The 19,308-nt window shown below is 54.8% G+C and overlaps 1 protein-coding gene across 7 annotated transcripts in view; it reads right to left on the bottom strand.

Annotated features, from left to right (window-relative positions):
• LOC106839652 (serine/arginine repetitive matrix protein 1-like) overlaps window positions 1-19,051 on the bottom strand; it is a 34,958-nt gene extending 15,907 nt beyond the window's left edge. For 2 of the 7 annotated variants that reach the window (XM_070514330.1, XM_070514331.1), the window contains exons 1-5: window positions 18,927-19,051; window positions 16,302-16,404; window positions 9,092-16,085; window positions 8,830-8,998; window positions 148-223 (exon numbers count right to left, since the gene is read on the bottom strand). In XM_070514330.1, the coding sequence (XP_070370431.1) occupies window positions 148-223; window positions 8,830-8,998; window positions 9,092-9,140 (294 nt within the window). In that variant the 5' untranslated portion in view covers window positions 9,141-16,085; window positions 16,302-16,404; window positions 18,927-19,051. Of the gene's footprint in view, window positions 1-147; window positions 224-8,829; window positions 8,999-9,091; window positions 16,086-16,263; window positions 16,405-18,926 lie in introns of all 7 variants that reach the window. The other 5 variants (XR_006530414.2, XR_011504796.1, XR_011504794.1 and 2 more) reach the window with 5 other exon arrangements.
• Window positions 19,052-19,308: the final 257 nt, after the last annotated feature.

Raw genomic sequence — 19,308 nt, 5'->3', positions numbered from 1 at the left:
CCGGGCACCCACCTCCCCACAAGCGGACCACTGACCAGTGTTCTCCAGTCCCTCCCACAAGGCTCGCCTGGCGGTGTGCTCCAGGTGGCAGCTCCCTACCTTCAGGGACGAGACCACAGATGTGCTGCCCACACCCCAGAAACTTACGATTGGAAAGCTGGACGGTGCTGGGATCACGCGTCCGAGGTCCCTTCCCACGGAGGATTCCGAACGACGGCTTCGGCTGGAATGAGAAAGCACTGGGTCACTGAAATAGAACCTCCCCCAAACGAAGCAGGGACTCCCCAACTTTCAGCAAGTGTGGAATTGGCGAAACCAAGGGTTTTTCTTCTCAACACACTGGCTCACGCAGTCACTCACCTGCCAAGCTCCCCGCCCCAGCTTGAGCTACAGGTGGAGTGGCCGGGGGCAGGTGCAGAGGCATCGAACGTGGGTCCCCACTCAAGAGTTTAGGGTTGGTGCTCCCCATGAGGCTAAGTGCTGTTTCGTGGAACCCAAAGGTTTAGGGCCCCAGCACAAGTGAGAGCTGAGCTGGACACCAAAGGGTGGGCAGATGGCTCCCTAGAAGGGCATTCCACCATGAAGGAAGGGCACTGCGAGGCACAGCCAGGCCAGCATTCACAAGTGCTCAGGGAGAAGCTAGTGGTGCGATGTGGTGCGAGCGTGGGCCTGCTGGGCAATTGGCCGCAGCTGAGACTAGAGAAGAGGGCTGTGGGCCACGCTAAGGCTTGTGGGGTCTTTCACAGGCCGTGTCCTGAAGCCACAGCACACGTTTCATCAGATGGAAGAGAACGGTGCCTGAGCCGACATCTTCACTTCAATAATTATGTACAAATTTTAATCAGCACCATGAAAAGCCGTGACCAGGCACACCAAGCTTTTAACTTCAAGCATCTGCCTTCAAATCTAGAAAAACTGAGGTGAGTAATAGTAGACACATGTCACTACAAATCCGTCAAAACCCACAGACTGTGCAACACAGAGTGACCCCTACTGACATGAATGATGGACTTCATCTCATGGTGAATCAAGACTGGCTCATCAATTGTACAAAGGTGCCACGCTAATGCAAGACGTGAACGACAAGGGAATGGGGTGGCGGGACATGGGAATTCTCTGTACTTGCCACTGACTTTCTCTGTAAACCTAGAACTACTCAGAAAAAAAAAAAAGCCTGTTCATTGAAAAAATATTTTTAAAAAATGAGTTGATTTTAAACAAATGTACAGTTTGACCATTTTTTTGAACACGTGTAAGTAGGTGTGGCCAAAAGGCAGTCTGCAGATGCGGAGGTGTGAACAGCACTGTAAGGTGGTGAGGGGCGGAGTCAGAGACCTGGGCAAGAATGGGAGGGCACGGGCTGCCCCCAGGCCTCCAGGGAACGCCAAGGAGGGAAAAGGCCCGCTCCAAACCCCCGCCCTGTTCTAAGCCACTGGGATCCTGCCACCACCTCTGCCCCTCGGTCCCCAGTCGAGTCACTCACCGGGGCGCCCAAGACCCGGCCAGAGCACACCTCCTGCTTCCAAATCCTAAGACTTCCTTCCCTGGCCTTGAGCTTCCCAAATACCATTTTCCCCTAATTAGTTGACTTTATAATCAAGAAACAAAAAGTCTGTAAAAAATAAGTGTTCATTAAGCAGTTAACAGCTCCTGGGGGACTAAGGGATCTCTCTGGTTATCTAAAAGCTCTGAGATGCCCATTTCGTTCTGGATACCATCCGAGATAGTTTCCAGCCCTCCCCGGAGCCCGGGAGTGCCTGGCATGGCCCTCTCATCATCACCACGGTCCTAAGGTGACAAGGGGATTCTAGACCCTGAACAACGCAGCAAGACCACAGGCTCCGCCACTTCCCAAGGGAATAAGGGCTGGGAAAGTACTTTGGGGTGTCGTTCTGCTTTGGTTCTCTTCATTGTTTTAACGGGACTGGGGAAATCAGCTCGGGGCATCTGGGGTTTGCCTGCTTCTGCCCCAGGGGCACCATGAAGCCCTGGAGTGCCTGATTGTCCCTGATGAACTTTTGTGCAGACCACAGGCTGCTCTGGGAAGACACAGCCCGGGCAAAGTCGTGCCTGGGTTTCCACGCTGCGTGCACGAGCCCTGGGTTGGCCGGGATGTATTAAGAACACAGTGCCGGGCTGGAATCGGAACAGATCTCAGCAAACCTGCAGAGATGAGTCACTGTCTGGAACCCAAGGAAAACACAAGGCCTCCTTACAGGGTCCAGAGGAACAACGGCGAAGACCTCATAAGCGCGTGCACTGAGCTCATGATCCACGTAGGAAGCGCTGGTGGGCACCCCAAAAACATCCTCCACCGCCTACAAGAATAGAAAATTCTAACTCTGCATCTCAAGATTTCAAAAGTTTCTCTTTTCTGGAGGAAAACAGGGCCTAAATGATCTGGCCTGTCTTCGGTACAAATAACTTAGGGATGTTTGGAAAAACGCAAAAGGATTATTTTTAATAAAATGGTGATTTCCAGAAATAGAGCCTGTAGTTTACAGAAGTAATCAGCCTCAGATCTCGAGCTTCCTACCTGTTGAGCGAAGACCACCCTCTTACAAATTCCCCCCCACAAATGCAAGCTCTTTGCGCGCAGCTAATCTCCTGTACCTTTGTGAAGGCCGGGGCCCTGGACATTACAGGGCCATTTATGAAAATGGGAGAGGTAATTGGGACATCTTTTGAAATCAGGTCCCCTCCGCCTTGCCAGCCCCACCAGCCCTCTAATTTCAGTTGGCCGGGCTGTGGAGGATGTTTACATATGCTTCTTCCTGGAATTTCACTCTTTGCTTCAGGAGTGGGCAATTAGAGAGAATTAGGGCCTATTTGGCGTATGTTTACCGTTAATGGAGAGAGTGGCAGAGGCAGCCCCGGGAAAGGCAGGCTGCTGGTCTAATTGAAGCTGGCAATTTCTCGATTCCTCATTTCAGCTCGCAGGTATTGTAGCAACCAAGGTCAGAAAACAAAGGCTGCAGCCCACCGTGGTAACAGCCGGGTGCAGGCCTGACCGAGGGTTTTGTGAGCTATTTATTCCCGCACACTGAAGCACAAAGAGAGAGCTCGAGATGTTTTCAAAGCCGGGGCTGCACCAGGCAGCCAGCACAGGCCTGGTTACTGATCACTCTTCCAGAAGCTGCCACCCTGACGGCTCCTGTAGGAAATTCTCAGCCGAGCAGGCCACGGCGCCAACGGAGGTGTTGCCCAGGGTCTCGTGACCAAAAGGCACGGGGTGAAGCCACCAGGGATGGTGCGGCCAGCCACACCCTCCTGGGACTGCGGCCACGGGCCAGTCTCATTACACAGTGAACGCTCCACAGCCCAGAAAGGTTTTCCAGGCCTGGCCGGCGGCCCGCCTCATTAAAAGAATACCCCATAAAACACGATCCTTGCCCCACCGCACGCAGCAGCCCCTTGGCGCTCACTCGGGGCATGAGCGACTGTAGGATCTGTGTTCAGAAAAAGCTAGCCATGGGGACTGGCTAATGACTTCGAGCCCAGCGCCCGTGCCGGTCAAGCAGGAGCCGGCCACAGGCAGTGGGCTTCACAGCCAGGACCTGCTGCCTCGGGGTGGGGTGCCAGATCTCTTAGGTCTCTGGTTTCCTCATCTCTGAAGGAGAGGGGGTTAGAAGGCAGTGGACCAGTGATCTCCGGGCCCCCACACCCACTCTAAAAACCTAGCGAACAAACCAACCAACTAAGCACAGATGACCACTGAGGCAGCCAGAAGGAACCAGAGCTCCACAGGCCCTCAGATGACCCTGATCCTGCACTGCCCATTTCACAGATGGGGAAACTGAGGCCCTGAGGGCTGGAGACAGGGGCCAAGGTCACACCCACCGTTGGGGCTGAACGTGGGCTGGAGCCAGGTCTCCAGAAGGCTGCTGCCTGACTCGAGGCCCAGAGCACTCGTTGAGAACTCTCTCTTCTGACTGACAAGCCCAAGGAGTGGACAGTGTGCCCTGCCCCCCACCAGGAGGCTAATAGGGGCCCAAGCTGGACACCTAGGGACCTCCGTCCCCTCCTCTGATGAAACAGGATCCTTGCCTTCCCAGCACTGACATCCTGTGCTTCTCCTGCCTCACAGAATACGCAGAACTGACAGGCTACTGCCCCGTTTTACAGATGGGGAAACTGAGGCCCAGAAGCCAGCAGTAACACAGATTTTTGGCCAAGATGGAGAACTGGGACTCTTTCCTCTCATGGCAGGGACTTTGGCCGTGGTTCCTCCAGAGGGGCGGGAGCCCTCCAGGCAGTCTGGAGCAGTGGGGTCGCTCAGGGCTGCCCCTGACGCTGTAGGCTGTGCTGACCGCCCCACTCAGCCTCTCTAACCAAAACCACCAGCCCCGGGGATCTCCGAGCCCCCAGCCCCCATTTCTTAACCTGGTAGGAACGACTCTGTCTCCACCCACAGGATGGCCCAGAGAAAGGGCCGGAAAGGCAGAAGCAGCCACACAGCTGTGGCCCTGGACGGCCAGCACAGACGTGCGGTCAGTCCTTGGCCCTCTAACTGTCCTCCTTCCCCAACTTCCCATTCTGTGTCCTTGGCCCCATTCTGTCTCTTTGGCCGTCCCTCGGGCATCAGGCCCAGTTTGATCAAACCCTTGTTTACAGGCACAGCCACTCTGACGCTTCCTCCTGAGAAACTGGCAGAAAGAAAGCCCCAGAACGGAGGAGCACGAGCAGGTCCAGGGTCACGCTGACGGGGTGGCTGGTTAAGCGCCATTGTGCAGCCTCTTGTCTGGGCCTCGGCACTCCCGACACGCACACAAGGGCAAGGGGCCCGCGTCAGCCCCGGAGGGAACACACACACACACTCCGCTTCAGAGGAAGGTAATTGAGGTTTTCGCCTTTTCATCTGAAGAAAAGGCACCTTCTATTGAAAGAATGTATTCACAGAACCTGGGAAAACTCATCTGCACTCAGCCCTCCCAATTATCCCCAGGTGGCTGGACTCCATGGGGGCCCCCCACATTCCTTTCTGCCTGCGTCTTTGTTTCCATCTGAAACGGCCCTGGGAGCTCCCAGGCTAAGAGTCTCCTCCTTAAGCCCCTGCCAAAGACCCTATTCACTGTGCCGAGAAGCCAGGCAAAAGGTGGGGGGCAGCCTTCCTTTTCCCGACTCCCGGGGTGGGGGACTTAAGAACTCTCCATCTGGATTTTTTTTTAAGCCCAAAGAAATTGGAGAGCAATTAGGAGAGTCACGACTACCCCCTCCACCATCCTCCTCTCCCTTAATGAATTCCTCTCTCACACACATCCCCCCAAGGTGGGGCCTCCCAGGGCCTCAGCTCCCCAGCACCTGCTCTGCCCACTGGGCTCCACGATCACCAAGGACTTTGTTGCGAAGGGAGCTGAGAAGGCAAATATAGATATGTCCCGAGAGTTTCTCACCACAGTCAGTTCCCAAAAGCGTGGCTAGGGGGATCAGCTTTCCACAGTGAAGATTATGATACGGGACCAAGTGTCTAAAACCGAGAAGGCACTAGAAATTCCAGGATGCATGGGCACCTCAAACTTGGGCCTCTCAGGCACCGGGCAGCTCACCTTGGCACAGATAAGGCGTCCCTACACCTCTTCTGGATCCGAGTGAACTCGGGACCCCTCTCCCTGGCACTTCTGTTCTGCTGCCAGGCCTGCAGGGTGCCCAGGAGGGGACACTGCTGGGGGCAGGCCTCCTCCCAACAGAGTCTCAAGGGCTCCCTCCATTCGCACCTTCCCTGGCTCTGAAACACGGACTCATTCCACGCCAAGGGGGCGAGGCTGCCTCTGTGACATCCCTTCCCTCAAGGTGCCCCAAAGCACCTGGCTGCCAGGCCTCGAGGTTGCCTGTTGGCACCGGACACTGTAGTGAGAGCCTTCCCCACCTAGTCTCATCTCTCTCTTTCAAGACAGGAACCCCACACTTGAGATGGCTTCATTTGAAAAGATACAACTCTCTTCCAGAATCTTCCATCGGCTCAAACTGGGTATGGGAGACCAGGATATACTTCCTTGTTCCTTCTTTAGGAGAGGGGACAGGGTGACAAGCAGCAGCGGGGAGGGGGACCTCGTTCTTGGGACTCACTCACTTGTTAAATTCTAGTCTTCTAAAAAGAAGATGCTCCCAGTGCCCCAGACTTTCCCAATTCAGCTGACAATGCCAGTTTCTACACTGTCCACTGTCCTTTAACCCTTTGGGACCACAATCCGCCTCCCTCTGCATCGCCTTTCTCTTTTGAAGGGAAAATTCATTAGCAAGCTCATTAAAGATGGGCCCTTTTTTTTCTTTCTGGAAGTCAGATTGCTCATAAAAAACACATTTCAGTTACTTCGTGTAAATGAATGAACAAGAAACACGTGCATCGTGTTGCCCTCACGTCTTGCCAGGTTTTGACATTATTTGGAGAAATGTGCTTACAAATACATTTGGGGTTTGAATAACAACTCAGGAGACACAGGGTCAGGGCCCTAAAAGCTGCCATCAGCCCCACAAGCCACCTGCAGGTGGGAAAATGCAGGGGGAGCGAAGGGGCCGGGTTTTCCTTCCCATGAGCGCAGAGGCGAAGCTGTGCTGGCGGCTCCCTTCCCCACCCACCCAGGTGGAGGCAGGTGGGACAGGCGGCCAGCTTTCAGACAAGACCACCACCTCTTCCCCGACATCTGTGCCCACCCAGAAGCGCCCAGCTGGAGGCGGGCCCCAGGGAACAGCCTAGCACAATGAAGGCCTCCTGCCTGTCTTGCCCATCAGGGTCTCATTTCCACCCCTTCCTGCTCAGGGATGGGCCAATCCATCCAAAAAGAATTTTCCTGAAAACAATCATTTCTTTCATCACTTGAGGACGGCCTTTCTGTAATTCCTGGGATGATCAACTGCGAGGCTGATTTATGACGTTACGTTTCGACTTCTTTAATTGAGAACTTGATCTATTTCTATCTATTTTCTGCTCAGTAACACAAAAAAATGCGAAATACGTTGTTTGCCTGAGACTGAACATTCACAAGTGTCTCTGAAATAGAACTCGGCCCGGCCCATCCACTGAGGAGGGGGAGGCGTGGGGGTCAGCCGTCTGGGACGGGCTGGGGTCTCGCCTTCACCTTGACTCTGCTCCTCGGCTCAGCCCACCTTGAGCGTGTCCTGAGCTGCCCCTGACGAAGTGTCTAGAAGCTGTGCAGACTAGCTGCACAGATCTTTCTGGTAAGCTCCGGATACGACACCCCCCCAGGCGTCCCGCATCCTGCCTTGTGTAAAGCTCCCCTCCCAGGCTTCTTCCCACGTCACTGTGTTTGCAGGGGGCTCAGCAAATGCCAGCTACGAAGTAAATATCACAGGGCAGAGCGTTCCCGGTGCCCATTCCTAGGCTGAGCCCTGGGCACACACTCCCCACCTCGACCAGCTCTCCAGAGAGCAAAACCAGCAGACAGAGGCGAAGCCCCGGGTCTGGATATCGCGGCCCCTCTCTGCCTGCACTCACGGGTTTTGTTTAAAAATCAGATCCCCACCGCATTTCCATTTCAGGGGAGAAGGGCAGGGCCGTGCAAGAGCTGTGTCAGAAACCTCCGTTTGATGAAAGAGCATCATGGAAGCTGTACTGGAAACCCAAGACCCCCCGGGGAGGGCAGGGGTCCAGCCGCTCTGCCCCCCGGGGCAGCAGGCTGCGAAAGGCTGAGCACCCGGGGGCAGGGGCCCAGCTCTGGCACAGAGCTCGTGCATCACCTCCTGTCTCAGAGACCCCACGTGTGAGTGTCGAGGGGGGGACGTGGCACTGGACCAAGGGAAGTGCTGGGGCCCACTCGAGGCTCCACACATGTCCGGGGAATTGAATCAGCTTCGTCCCCAGCCTCCAGGGATTTCTCTCTCCCCTGGACCAGCCTGGCAGCCTACCTGCACTCATTCACTCACCCTAGTCGCTACTCCAGGAGCATCAGATGTGAGGCACGTCAGACACAGAGCCAGCCACATACTAGCACAGCCCCACCCAGTTGTGGACACCCCACTGCCCCTCCAAGAAACTAGGGCTGGACCCTGCCACGGGCTCAGCCACTGGGACCCCAGAAAGGAAGGTACCTCAGCTGAGCCTCCTCTCCTTCCACCTTGCATAGCTGCCGCACAGGCCACATCACTGTGTGGGACCTCCCAGGGCACCCGACTAGACCCTCTGGTCCTTAAGGCAAAGCTGGTCTTAGGCACCCCAGAAGAGCCAACCCCGAGTCCCCACGGCCCCATGAATGCATCTTCACTAAATGAACCGCAGACAGACAAACGACGAGTCCTGGGGTGAAGCGTGTGGCTGTAACCCTTGGCTTTCTTCTTCTCTACCATTAGTGATTTCATTTAAACAAACAAAAACATTGCCATCTCACTGCCATTTCAGGGGTGAGGAAAGAGGCCGAGAGAAGAACCCACTCAGAAACCACTATTTGATTAAAGGACATCGTGAAACCCCCAGGTGGGAGCAACCAGCACGTTCTCGGGGACTGGCATCACCATGGCTTTGGGAGAAATGTTTTTCTAGCTAGGGCAGGGCAATACACCCCAGTTCACTTTATTAACATGCTCAGCAAAGCTTTGTTGACGACCTACTAAGTTATAGGTCGGTTCTCAAGGAGGCGCCTTACTTACCGTGCCGGGCCACAGTATGCCGTCGCCCCAGGTGGCCCCCACGCTCGCTGGCTTGGCGAGGCAAGGGTCTCGGCTCCAGGCAGCTTCCAAACCCCCAGACCCCCAGGTGGTATAGAAGAAGTCACCCTTGGCAGCAGCCCCTCCCCAGGTTAAATGTGCACATTCTTGAACAGAGACACAAGCTCAACCTAACAGAATCGTGGTGTCCCAAGAACGCAAGAAACTCACCCCAAACCAGGAGGTGGCGACGGGCACAGGGTGGGCGTGAGGCGCCAGGCGGCCATCAGGAAGGACGTGGTCCAGGGTGGGGGTCCTCCGGGGGTTCTTCCATCCCTTCCGTCCAGTTCTTCAGCCGACCCGACCAGGTTGCAGCCCATGTCCCAAGGACGGGGCCGACCTTGGGGAGGGACAGAAAGTTAGAAAGATCGAAAGACAAGCACCCAAGAAAAACCACCAACACCCCAAGAAAAAGCACAGAGCCCAATCTCACCTGTGGTGTGGTTGTCAGTGGAGGGAGGTGGCTCGTGGGGATGGGCCATGGGCAAGGGATGCAACAGGCCCAGGTGGCAGCCCCCATGAGCCCTGGGGCAGGGCACAGCCCAGGACTCACAGGGACAGGGCGGCAATACGGGCAGGCCATGGGTGACTCCTGTTAGGACACGACGACAAGGGATCTGGATGGAGGGAGGGGACAGGACAGGTCTCGCTGCATCCCACGGTCACTTAGACCCTAGGAAGTCAGTCCCACGGCTGGAAGCATTTGAGGATGGCTGGGGGAGGTGGCCTGACAGCAAGGGCTTGTCCCATGGACACTGGGGACCCACTGGAACCCCGGGCAGCACTGAAGGGGAGGGGCATTTGGACCCATAGCAGGGCAAAAGGCCAGCAGGCGGGAGGTGGCAAGGCAGCAGGCAGGCCAGGTAACCACAGACGTGGGCTCAGCAAGGAAAAGCAACCCGTTAGGCAGAGGGCGAGACAGCAGAGCCCAGGGCATGAGCCAGGTGACTCGGCACAGAGAAGGGGGAAGTGGGCCAGGCTGAGCAACAGACTATGGCAAGCAGAGCCTCAGGTGGGCAGTCCACCTGACCGGTGGAGAGCCAGGGGAGGGGCCGCCAGGCAGAGCAGAACAGAGCAGGTGGGCAGCCGGCAGAAGCGGAGCCTGCAGAGCTCCCCCGAGGGTCCTAGCCATCTGTCCTTTGCATGAGACAGGCCCCAGCCAATGCCTGGGGGGCAAAGGAGCTGGTTTTAGCCCCGGTGAAGGAAGGCATCTTGGAGGGAGGGGTCCAAATCACACACCTCAACTCAAGAGGGAGACCTTTGTGGCCAGAGCCCGAAAGGACACACACCACACTGTCCTATATTCCCACCTTGGTCCTGAGTTCAGGGCCAGGGGTCCAGGACAGTCATCAGCACTCAGCGACAGGATGGAGTGCGGGAGGCAGAGAGAGCAGGCGGGGCTGGCTCGGACCAGCGGCAAGCACAGGCAGTCTGAGGTTCCTCTGGGGTTTGAATTAAAGGTTCCAAAGGAAGGCCAGCCAGGCCTGCCCCTCGCACCGTCCTGCATGCCTACTACAGAGCGGGGAATCCACCGCTCCAGCGCCTGGGACAGCCGTGAGGCCGCCTGTGGCAGAAGCAACCCCCCGGCCTGCCCTCCCAGGGGTGGCAGAGGCCATCAAGGGACACGCTAGCGTGGCGGGTGCCCAGCCCGTGCCGGGCTGTGGGCTTGCTGAGTAAGGATCAACTGTTGAATGACGGGATGAACGCATGAGTGAATGAAGGCGTGAGACCAGCAAGACCCCACTCAAACGGGGCTGAGGATGGGGCGACACCCATTCCGCAGTCAAAGCAAACGGCCCCTCCACCCTTTTGACCTCAAACTCCTTGCACCCCGATGCCTCCCGTCTAGCAGCTCAGGTGTGGTGGCCGAGTTCCTTCATTGACTCACCTGTCCAAACAGACATCCCACATACTCTTACTGAGCCCCACTTTTTTGCCAAGCTGGTACTGGGACACCCCAAGGAGGTGTGGGCTGGCCTAGGGTACCCCCAGAGGATGGGGTTAGGACATGATGGAGAAGCAGGGGAGACGAAGGGGAGATGAACAGAAACGGAGGCAGGAAAAGCAGAAAAACAGAAACTCAGAATTGGGGGCATCTCCTGGCCTCACTCCTCTGGTTTCCCATCTGCTTAAGCTGCCTCCTCCCACATCTCCTGAGCCTCCAGGACTGACTTAATGATGGATCTTGAGACCAGTGGGCTCCAGGGGTCAGGTGACCAACACGGGAAGCTTACAGTGGGCTGGAGATGTGGTGCAGGGGTCCTGAGTCCACAGGCAGCTGAGAGCCGCGTCCATCCCAGGCATGAAAGGGGTGCCACAGAACCAAGAAGGCAAGTTAAAAGGGGCAACCCCCCCACTCGAGGAGGCAATCAGCTCAGATTCTCTGCTGGTGGCCTCAGGAAAGTTTAAGACGACTGCCTGCTTTCCAGAAACCCAAGCAGGAGTCCGGCTGGGAGTTTCACCATGTGGCAGGCGCTGTTAGGGTCCCGGGAGTAAGCACACCCTGAAGATCCTGGCCGACTCATGCCTTCCACCCCCTCCCCAGGTTCTCAAATGCTGGCATATTAATGGCTTTGGGGTTCATCTTTTAATTATCAGTGGTGTTTGAGGGTGGGAAGGGTCCTGTGATTGTGTTCCTATTTAAAAGTCCTCACTTAGCAACCCCAAGAACTGCTCTTCTTTCACTCTTCAATGACTGCGTGGGGTAGTGGGGTAGGTTTCTGTGGGATCACCATTTCAGAGGTGCTCCTGGTTCCTAATCCGGGCGACCTCTGGGTCACCTCCACCCAAAGGGTTGGAATCACCCCACCCAGCCACCTGGACATCCTTCGAGATTTTTTTGGGATGTTGGACAAGAGTTGGTTTTGCTAACTTGGAAAACATGTCTAATTCTGACCCATGATGCCAGGGAACCTTTAGCCAAGAGATAAGTTAAGGGAGGAAGTTTTCTACTAATAAAATTTTCTGGCTCCAACCACCTCGCTTCTCCCTTAGTTTTTTTCCACTTGGCTGAAGGTCTGGCTAAAGCTGGAATTAAAGTTTAATTGGAGTGATCTGATCTTGATTGATCTGCCTTGGGGTGAGAAATGTCCACAACTCGGGACACATAAGGGCAGACTCGAGGCATACCTGCTCTAGAGACAAGAATGGGCTCTGGGGAGTTCAAGGATCAGGACAGAAGGGGGATTCAGGCGGGCTGCAGGACACATGGGAGAGGGCGACGTTGGGGCGTGAAAGGAGCGTCTACAGGTTCTGATGCCCGATCTGAGCTGTAATGTTCCCTCTGGCACTTGGCTCTCTGAGTGATCCTAACACACTGCTGGACTCTGAACCTCTCTAACAGCATTCGGGAGCCAAACATGGACCCTAAAGCACACCCTTCCAGGGGGTGGCCCTCTGGGGCACCAACATCCATCCATTTCTTGACCTAAGTGGAGCATCCCATGGGTGTTGACTTTGTGAGAATTCCACCGGTTCTACCCCTATGACATGGCACCATTCTACCTTTGGTAATCTTGAGTAAGTGTGAATGTTCAGTGGTCCTGGAACAAGTCAGGTGCGTGCCGGACGGGGAAATGTGTGCTCTCGGTCCTCAGCCCTCGGAGAAGGAACCCAAGAGGTGTGACTCGCCCTCACCCTGGGTATAGGGTCGAACAAAGAAACTTTCCACAAAGCAGCCCTATCTGCAGCCCGCTTCCCAAAGCTGCCTTCAACTTTCAACCCCGCTCAATGGACTGCTCGCAGGGATGGAGGCAAAGACTTAAAGGGGGAGCAAATGAAACCTCAGCTCCGGCCCCAAGATTAGAAGTGTGGGCAAAGAAGCGAGTGGCCCTGCCCTGTGGACGCCAGTTCACCTCATTATGATAATCAGTGTGTTTTTCCTTTGCAGACAAAGAAGGCTCCTTATGAGACGAATATTGGAATCCAGCGGCTACCTCATTAACGTCTGCAGCCTCCTCCTTGACAGGGCCTAAGATTAGCCCTGTGTTCATTAAGGGAAAAGGGCGGAAAGTGGAATAAAACTGAAAAACACAGCTGGGGGGAGGGGTGGGCTCTTTCTGTCGGCCATTCATTCATTGAAAGACTCCTGTGCACCTTGGGGATTTAATCACCAGCAAAGGGGGGGCAGGGGGGTCTAACCAGGATGCAGGAGGTAAAGAGGTTAAACTTGATAGAAGGAGTTAAAAACCCAAAATGGGGCAATTTGATTTGAAAGCTTCCTGGGATTTGTCACTGGGATAATCAATTTAAAACCTTTTTCCTGTTTACTTTCTTTCAGCCGAAACTGAAAACCTTTCTCTGGATGTCTTTTTTGGTAGATTTTAATATTCTCTAAATCTCTCCCCCCTACTTTTTTGTCTTTAGTGGGTTTTTCTGTAAATTCTTTTCTTCTTTCTCTCCCACTCCCCCCCCCCGCCCCGCCCCTCTCCACCTCTTTCTTCTCGCTTTGGTCCTCCCCATGGGAAGGGTTTCAACCTGTAAGGAAATCTAATGGGGACTCCAATTGTATTTTCTCCTGAATACCTGATTGACTTTATTTTAAGTCTTTCAAATCGTCTCTGGTTCTTACCTGCAAGATAGCCCACCTCACCTGCCAGGTAAAGACGATTAACCCTATTTTACAACTGAGAAAAAGGTGGCTTGGGAAAACTGACCTACCCCAAGGCCCCAGCACTAAGTGGGCTAGCCAAGGCTCGAACCCAGGGCGAGATGGCAAGAGGCAGCTTCCAGACATTGGGAGATCCGGATATGCAAGTTTCTGGGAAAACTAAGAAATGAGGGAAGCCAGGAGCAGGTGTCCCCGTGAGGTCTACAGGGAGTGTGTCAACAGAAGTGAACCGGAGCCGAAAAGCTATGTAAGAGAAAGAATGAGTCCCTGTGTCCAAGAGCCAGACACATGGCCAAGGTGAAGCTCCAGAAAAGTTATTACCTTAGTGAGAGCCGCTCGATGGAGTAGAGCAAGTCAGGAGGCAGTGGGTTGAAGAGGAAATTGGAGGTGAGGAAGGAAGACAGCAAGTGAAGACAGGCCTTTCGAGAAGCTTGGCTGCGAAAGGAAAGAGAGAAACGGTAGTGGCTAGAAAGGAGGACAGAAGGGACCTGGGAGGCTGTGGAGAGAGCAAAGTTAGGAATTCAGAGGATAACCGATGGTGGGAGGTCCAGGGCTGAGATAGGAGGGACCAGAGCAGAGGGCACCCCTTCCTTTACAAGGTGAGAGGCACTGGGGGTACACATGTACGGTGGGACCCCAATCTGAAAGGCCGCTTGATGGCTCTGTTCCCCTAGAAGGTGCAGGCCAGCCCCGGGCCGGGACAGGGAGTTGTGAGGTTCAAATGAATTAACGGTTGCCAAAAAGGGCTCTGCATACTACAAAGGAGACAGAAACGGTCACCATAATTACTCACTGGTAGCCGGACGCTCAATTTTACAGCCCACTCCAATCTCACCGGGGCCTGGACTTTCACTGACCATAAATTATGCGTCCTTACATTAAGGATGTAAAAACCAGTGGTAAAAGCTCCTGCCAGCCTCTGGAAGACAAAAGGTGGCCTCCTAATAGCCTGGATTAACTCAAAGCAGATCTCCGCCCACTTCATTTGTCACCTTCCAAGTCATCCTTCCACCTTCATTTGCCACATAATCCAATCAGGCCCTTTCAGATGCCTGGGAGCTATTGTCCACACCAAGCTGGGCTTCTGCAAGGCGGCCTGAGTTGTTTTTGTCTTGTCCGGACAAAACTGGTTGGCTTAAAAGGGGACGAAAGAAAGTGCTGGTCAAATGAGGACCCCAATTAGCTTCCAAGAGACTGTTTTCATCATCTTTGTATCACATCCCAGGCCTGGTGTGCTGGGCATATTGTCAGGGTTCCAGAAAATGTTTGTTGAATTAATTCCGTTTTTATTTCTTCTGGAATTTACTTATGGAGTGCAAACACACACAGCACCTACTGGGTGCTGGCTGTTACTACTGCGGGAGAAGAGGGCTGGGCATGTGAAGGACGGAGGACAGCCTCCGGGGGATAAGTATCTCGCAATTTCCACAGCAATTTACAAAGCACTTTCATAGCAGTTACATCATTTGGTCTTCAAAAGCGCCCTGTGGGGTAGATAAACGCGGAGGTTTTTTTTTTTTTTTTTTAATCCCCATTTAGACCATGAAAGGAACTGAGACTCGGAGAAGTTAAGCGACTTGTTTAAGGTCACACTGTTACTGGGAGGTGGAGCCAGCACAGGGTACCAGCTCTGGGGCCACCCAGACCCCAAGACCACCCTGGGCAGCTGGGATTTCAAAGAGACTGTCCCTTTGTCAAATGTCTGACTGGACGTCAAAGGGCTTTTAATATAACTCTGGGCTAGGGGGTACAGGGCGGCTACAATGGCACCCAGGATCCAACTATGACCTCTTCTCTTGCCAGCAATGTGACAAAATACTTACATCCCTCCAGCCTCGGCGTCCATCCTCACTGCCAACGTGGGTGAGCCCTATCCCATGGGAGGGGCACTCAGCTTTCATGGGTCCTCTTCCCCACCCGCCTTTTGAAAATTACTCAAATCAATGACAAATTCATTCTCATCTGTAAATGAGGCCACCTCATACACATACTCCTATGACATAGAAAGAACATTCATCTACATAGAAAGTGCTCTGGAAATGACCGCATGCATAATTCGTATTCCTTCAGGTCAGCCCAGGACCCTCTGGTGGAGCCCCTACCTGATGCAAGGAGAGCCTGGGGGACAGGGGCTGTCCGGAGTGCTGTGGGAGAACAAGTACGACAAGTGAGAGAGGTAGGAATGGATTGACCTGCCAAATTTTTTCAACAAACATTTGCTGACCGCATCCTCTATGCCCAGCCCTGCCCAAGGCTGCTTTCTCTCATTTAATACTCACAACAACCCTAGGAGGTTGCACTTCTCATCCCCATTGCCCAGAAAGGACGGGGGATCTCGAAAGAGGGGAGCATGCCTTTGGCAGTTCAGTAGCATGACATGAGGGCTCATGCTCATTCCACAAGCCCACCCTGGGCCTTGGAATCGCCAGTGAGATGCTAGAGGAGCCTCTGGCCTAGGTCCCCCTCCTGAGGAGTTCCCAAAGGGATCTTTCCATTCAGGATATCATAAGGGCAACAGCAGGGTCAGTGGAGAAAGACTGACGCCACCCTGAGGGAAGCACTCCAGGTCGCCGGCACATTAACACAGCAGAGACTTATGGGAAAGTATTCACAGAGACCAAGCACAAGCGTAGCAAAGATCAGGGGTTAGCAGCCAGTGCCCCCTCACTAGGGCACTGGTTTAAGCCTTTAGCCAAGAGGGACAGCTGGCTTGTCAGTCCTGGTCCTCTTCATCCCTCGTCGTCCTGGTCCTGGGGGTCTCTGCCAGCGGCTGCTTTGTATGCTGGGGGGATCCAGGAATCGGTGCTCCTAGTGTCCTCTGCAATTGATCAAAGGTTAGAGGAGCCACTTAAAAGCCCAAGTCTACATATTAATTAAAATTTAAATGAATTAATTACAACTAAAACTAATTAGTTAAAATTTAACATTGTCTTTTAATTGCTAATGGGTCTGGGGGCGGTGCAAGGAGGGCGGCAGGGATGGGGAATTGTGCCCACCATGTTGGGTATAAACAGCCACAGGAGGGGTTAGGTACCATGAGGTGGAGACGAGCCGCAAGCAGCTTGGCAACAGCTTGGCATGGAGAGGTGGTCCTTGAAGACAAGGCGAACGGATGATGTCATCCCTGAAGAGAGGCCCTATGGCACCGGAGGGGGCCAGATTAGAAACCATCTTAATGACCTCTAATGGCCAGCACAAGGAACAGCAGAGAGAGGGAGGGGACAGTCAGAGGGAGAGGGAGGGGGGAGTAGGAGAGAGGAGGGAGGTGGGAGGGGTTGAGAGGGAAGAGGGAAGGGTATGGAGAGAGGAGGCAGGAGGGAGGAGGGGGAGGGAACGGGAGAGAGGAAGGGGAGGGGAAAGTAGGAATGAGGAAAACGGGAGGGGAGGGGGAAGAGGAGAAACGGGAGGGGGAGGAGGGAGAGAAGCGGAAGGGGGAGGAGGGAGAGAAGTGGGAGGGGGTAAGGAAGACTTGACTGACAGGGCACAAGTGTTAGCTGTGTGCGCATGCGCAACCTGAAGGCCCGTTTAGCGGGCCGACAGCCATTTGCAGGCACAGACCGCTAGGGGGCGTCCGGCCAGCATCCAGAGCCCAAGAGCACAGCCACCTGCAGCGCGCGCCTCGCCGGAGCCTCCCGCGCCCCCGCCCGCGCCTGGCCCGCAGCTGCCAGGGACACAGCTGGCGTAGGATGGGCGGGGGGCTGCCCAACAGGTCTCTGGCCGGGGGGGGGGGGGGGCACAGCCCACCCCAGCCCATCACGCAGGGCCACCATGTCCCCTAAACGCCACGCCCGCCATCACTAGCCAGAATCCACCTGTGGACTTCGGGCAGCACTACCACACAAGCCCAGGGGGCCTTCTGCGCCCCCCTAACTGTGGGGGGGGGTCACCCTACACCAGAGAGACACTCGCCAGAAGGATCTTTCCAGAACACGATTCCACTTTTAATAAGCAAAAACAGAGAGATCTTGGTCCCGACCTTCGGTAAATCCAATTAAAGATAAATTAATTAAAATTATAAAGGGCCAGTTCTCAATACACCGTTTTCAGTCACTTTTGTGGTCTCAGGACACATGATACAAAATATGACAACCTTAGGAAATATAAAGACGGCCAAAATCGTCTAATATCATCCAGACAACCAACGACCCCCCCCAATCTCGCCTCCGTTCTTCGCCAAGACCCCTCACGATAGCGCCTAATTAACCATTTTACCAGCCCTCTTCAGCCTACTCAAATGAGCCACGTCTTCCTAAGACCCCCTAAACCAACATCAATTGAAATAAACTGATCTGCGTCCACGCTCTTCCACGACACCCTAAGTCGCGCAACCAACGCGGATCACGGCATCTCTGCCCAGCGCGAATCCTGCAGCCTCTCTTCCCCGTGAACCCTGGCATCTTAAAATATTTCCCCCTTAGGTAAATGAATCCAGAATTCTCCAGTAAATCCCGCGCACGACCCCCTCCAGCAGGAGAACAAAGGCCACCTCCCCTCCCCACCCCGCCCCCCAAAATTCCGCAGTGCCACCAGCGCCCTCTGGCGGCCAGCGAGAAAACCTTCTAGAAACCTGCCACGTAGCAACCCGCTCGCGCGCGCGCACCCCCCCTCCCCAAGCCTGCCGGCCCAGAGTGGGGAGGGGGCGGCATGGGGGGGCTTGACAGGGACAAAGGAAACAGCAAAACGCAACTTTATCAAACGTCAAAAAGCTGCAACACGTCAGAAGCTTCCAGCGACCATCACGCAACGCTGAAAAGACCCTCGACCCCCAAGTTCCAGCTCCCAGCGCCCAGATGCCCCCCGCACGCCCCCCTTTTCTGTATTTCTCTCTTCCCTCTGGATTCGTCTCTCCCAGACGCAAAGACACGGCCTTCTGTCCACCCCAACCCACCCCTTACTTGTGTTTTGCCTGCGCCCCCAATTACTTGACCCCAACAGCCGTCCTTCTCTGTGAAACTGATCCTAGGGGGCTTCGGCCAGATCCGCACTCGGGCGCCATATCTCCCCAATATTAAAGTGGTAGATCAGGGTGACGCCGAATGACATCAGTTAGCAATTTCACTCTGGAATGTGGCCGGACTCTGCTCTGCACTGAACCTGTGTGGACTCGGCTCAGGGATCCCTCGCGGACAGGAGCCTCAGCTCCTCACGCCTACGGGCCACCAAGAATCCGGCCAAAAAACTAGAGGGAAGTATGTCCGGGAGACTCTTTTTTTCGGGTGCTTTCCCCCCCTAATTCGTGGGGCATGCAGAGTGCATCCGGCGCCATATCTCCCACCATTCGTGATTCTAACGGTGGCTTCAAACACAGAAAATCTGGGTTTTGGACCCCAGCGACTGCGGTACCCTGGATTCCGAGAGGGTTTGGATCTGATTCCTCCTACTCATCTTAATTTAAGCCCCTACCACCCAGCCTACCGCGACGACTGGACAAGTAAGGGGCCCTGATTTCCCCCCCAGGAAAATGTGCCTCGAAATTTTTCTTCCTGACAGAATTTCAGTGCCGACCCTCGGGGACCAGGCGAGGTGGCCGCCTTCAGGAGAAGGTCCTCGGCGTCTGGCGTCTGCCTTTCAGCATGTCCAGGAGGACAGAGCCCAACCCAGAAGGGGGTGTAGTCATCCTTTTGCACATCCTTTTAGGCAAGGATGGCCAACCACTCACCAGGTGGGGAGATTCTCGCGTGGGCGCCCCGGTTCTCCCGAGGAGCTGCAGCCACGGCCAGCGGGCCAAGGCGCGCTCCATCCCAGCTCTCCGCCGTCTGCGCTAGGGGCTGGCTGGGTGGGGTTTATATGGAGGCGCAGAAGGGGTGGTCTCTGACGTCAGCGCATTCTGCTGCAATGCGCTCATTTCTCCAAAAGTGATTGGCCGGAAAAATGAGCCCCCCAGATTCTATGACAAATTGCTCTAGCCGCACCCAGGTTGCAGCAAAGAAGAGGAAAAAATTCTGCCGCAGTGCCCCTCGCCGCCATGACCAACACCCTGTGTTCGCTGGTGCTTTTTCCCTACGTGAGCCCCGCTCGCCAAGCAGGGTGATCGGTGTGCA

This window comes from Equus asinus, chromosome 7 (assembly GCF_041296235.1).
Source record: "Equus asinus isolate D_3611 breed Donkey chromosome 7, EquAss-T2T_v2, whole genome shotgun sequence".
Classification (NCBI taxonomy): domain Eukaryota; kingdom Metazoa; phylum Chordata; class Mammalia; order Perissodactyla; family Equidae; genus Equus; species Equus asinus.
This window is presented reverse-complemented; position numbering and strand designations above follow the sequence as displayed.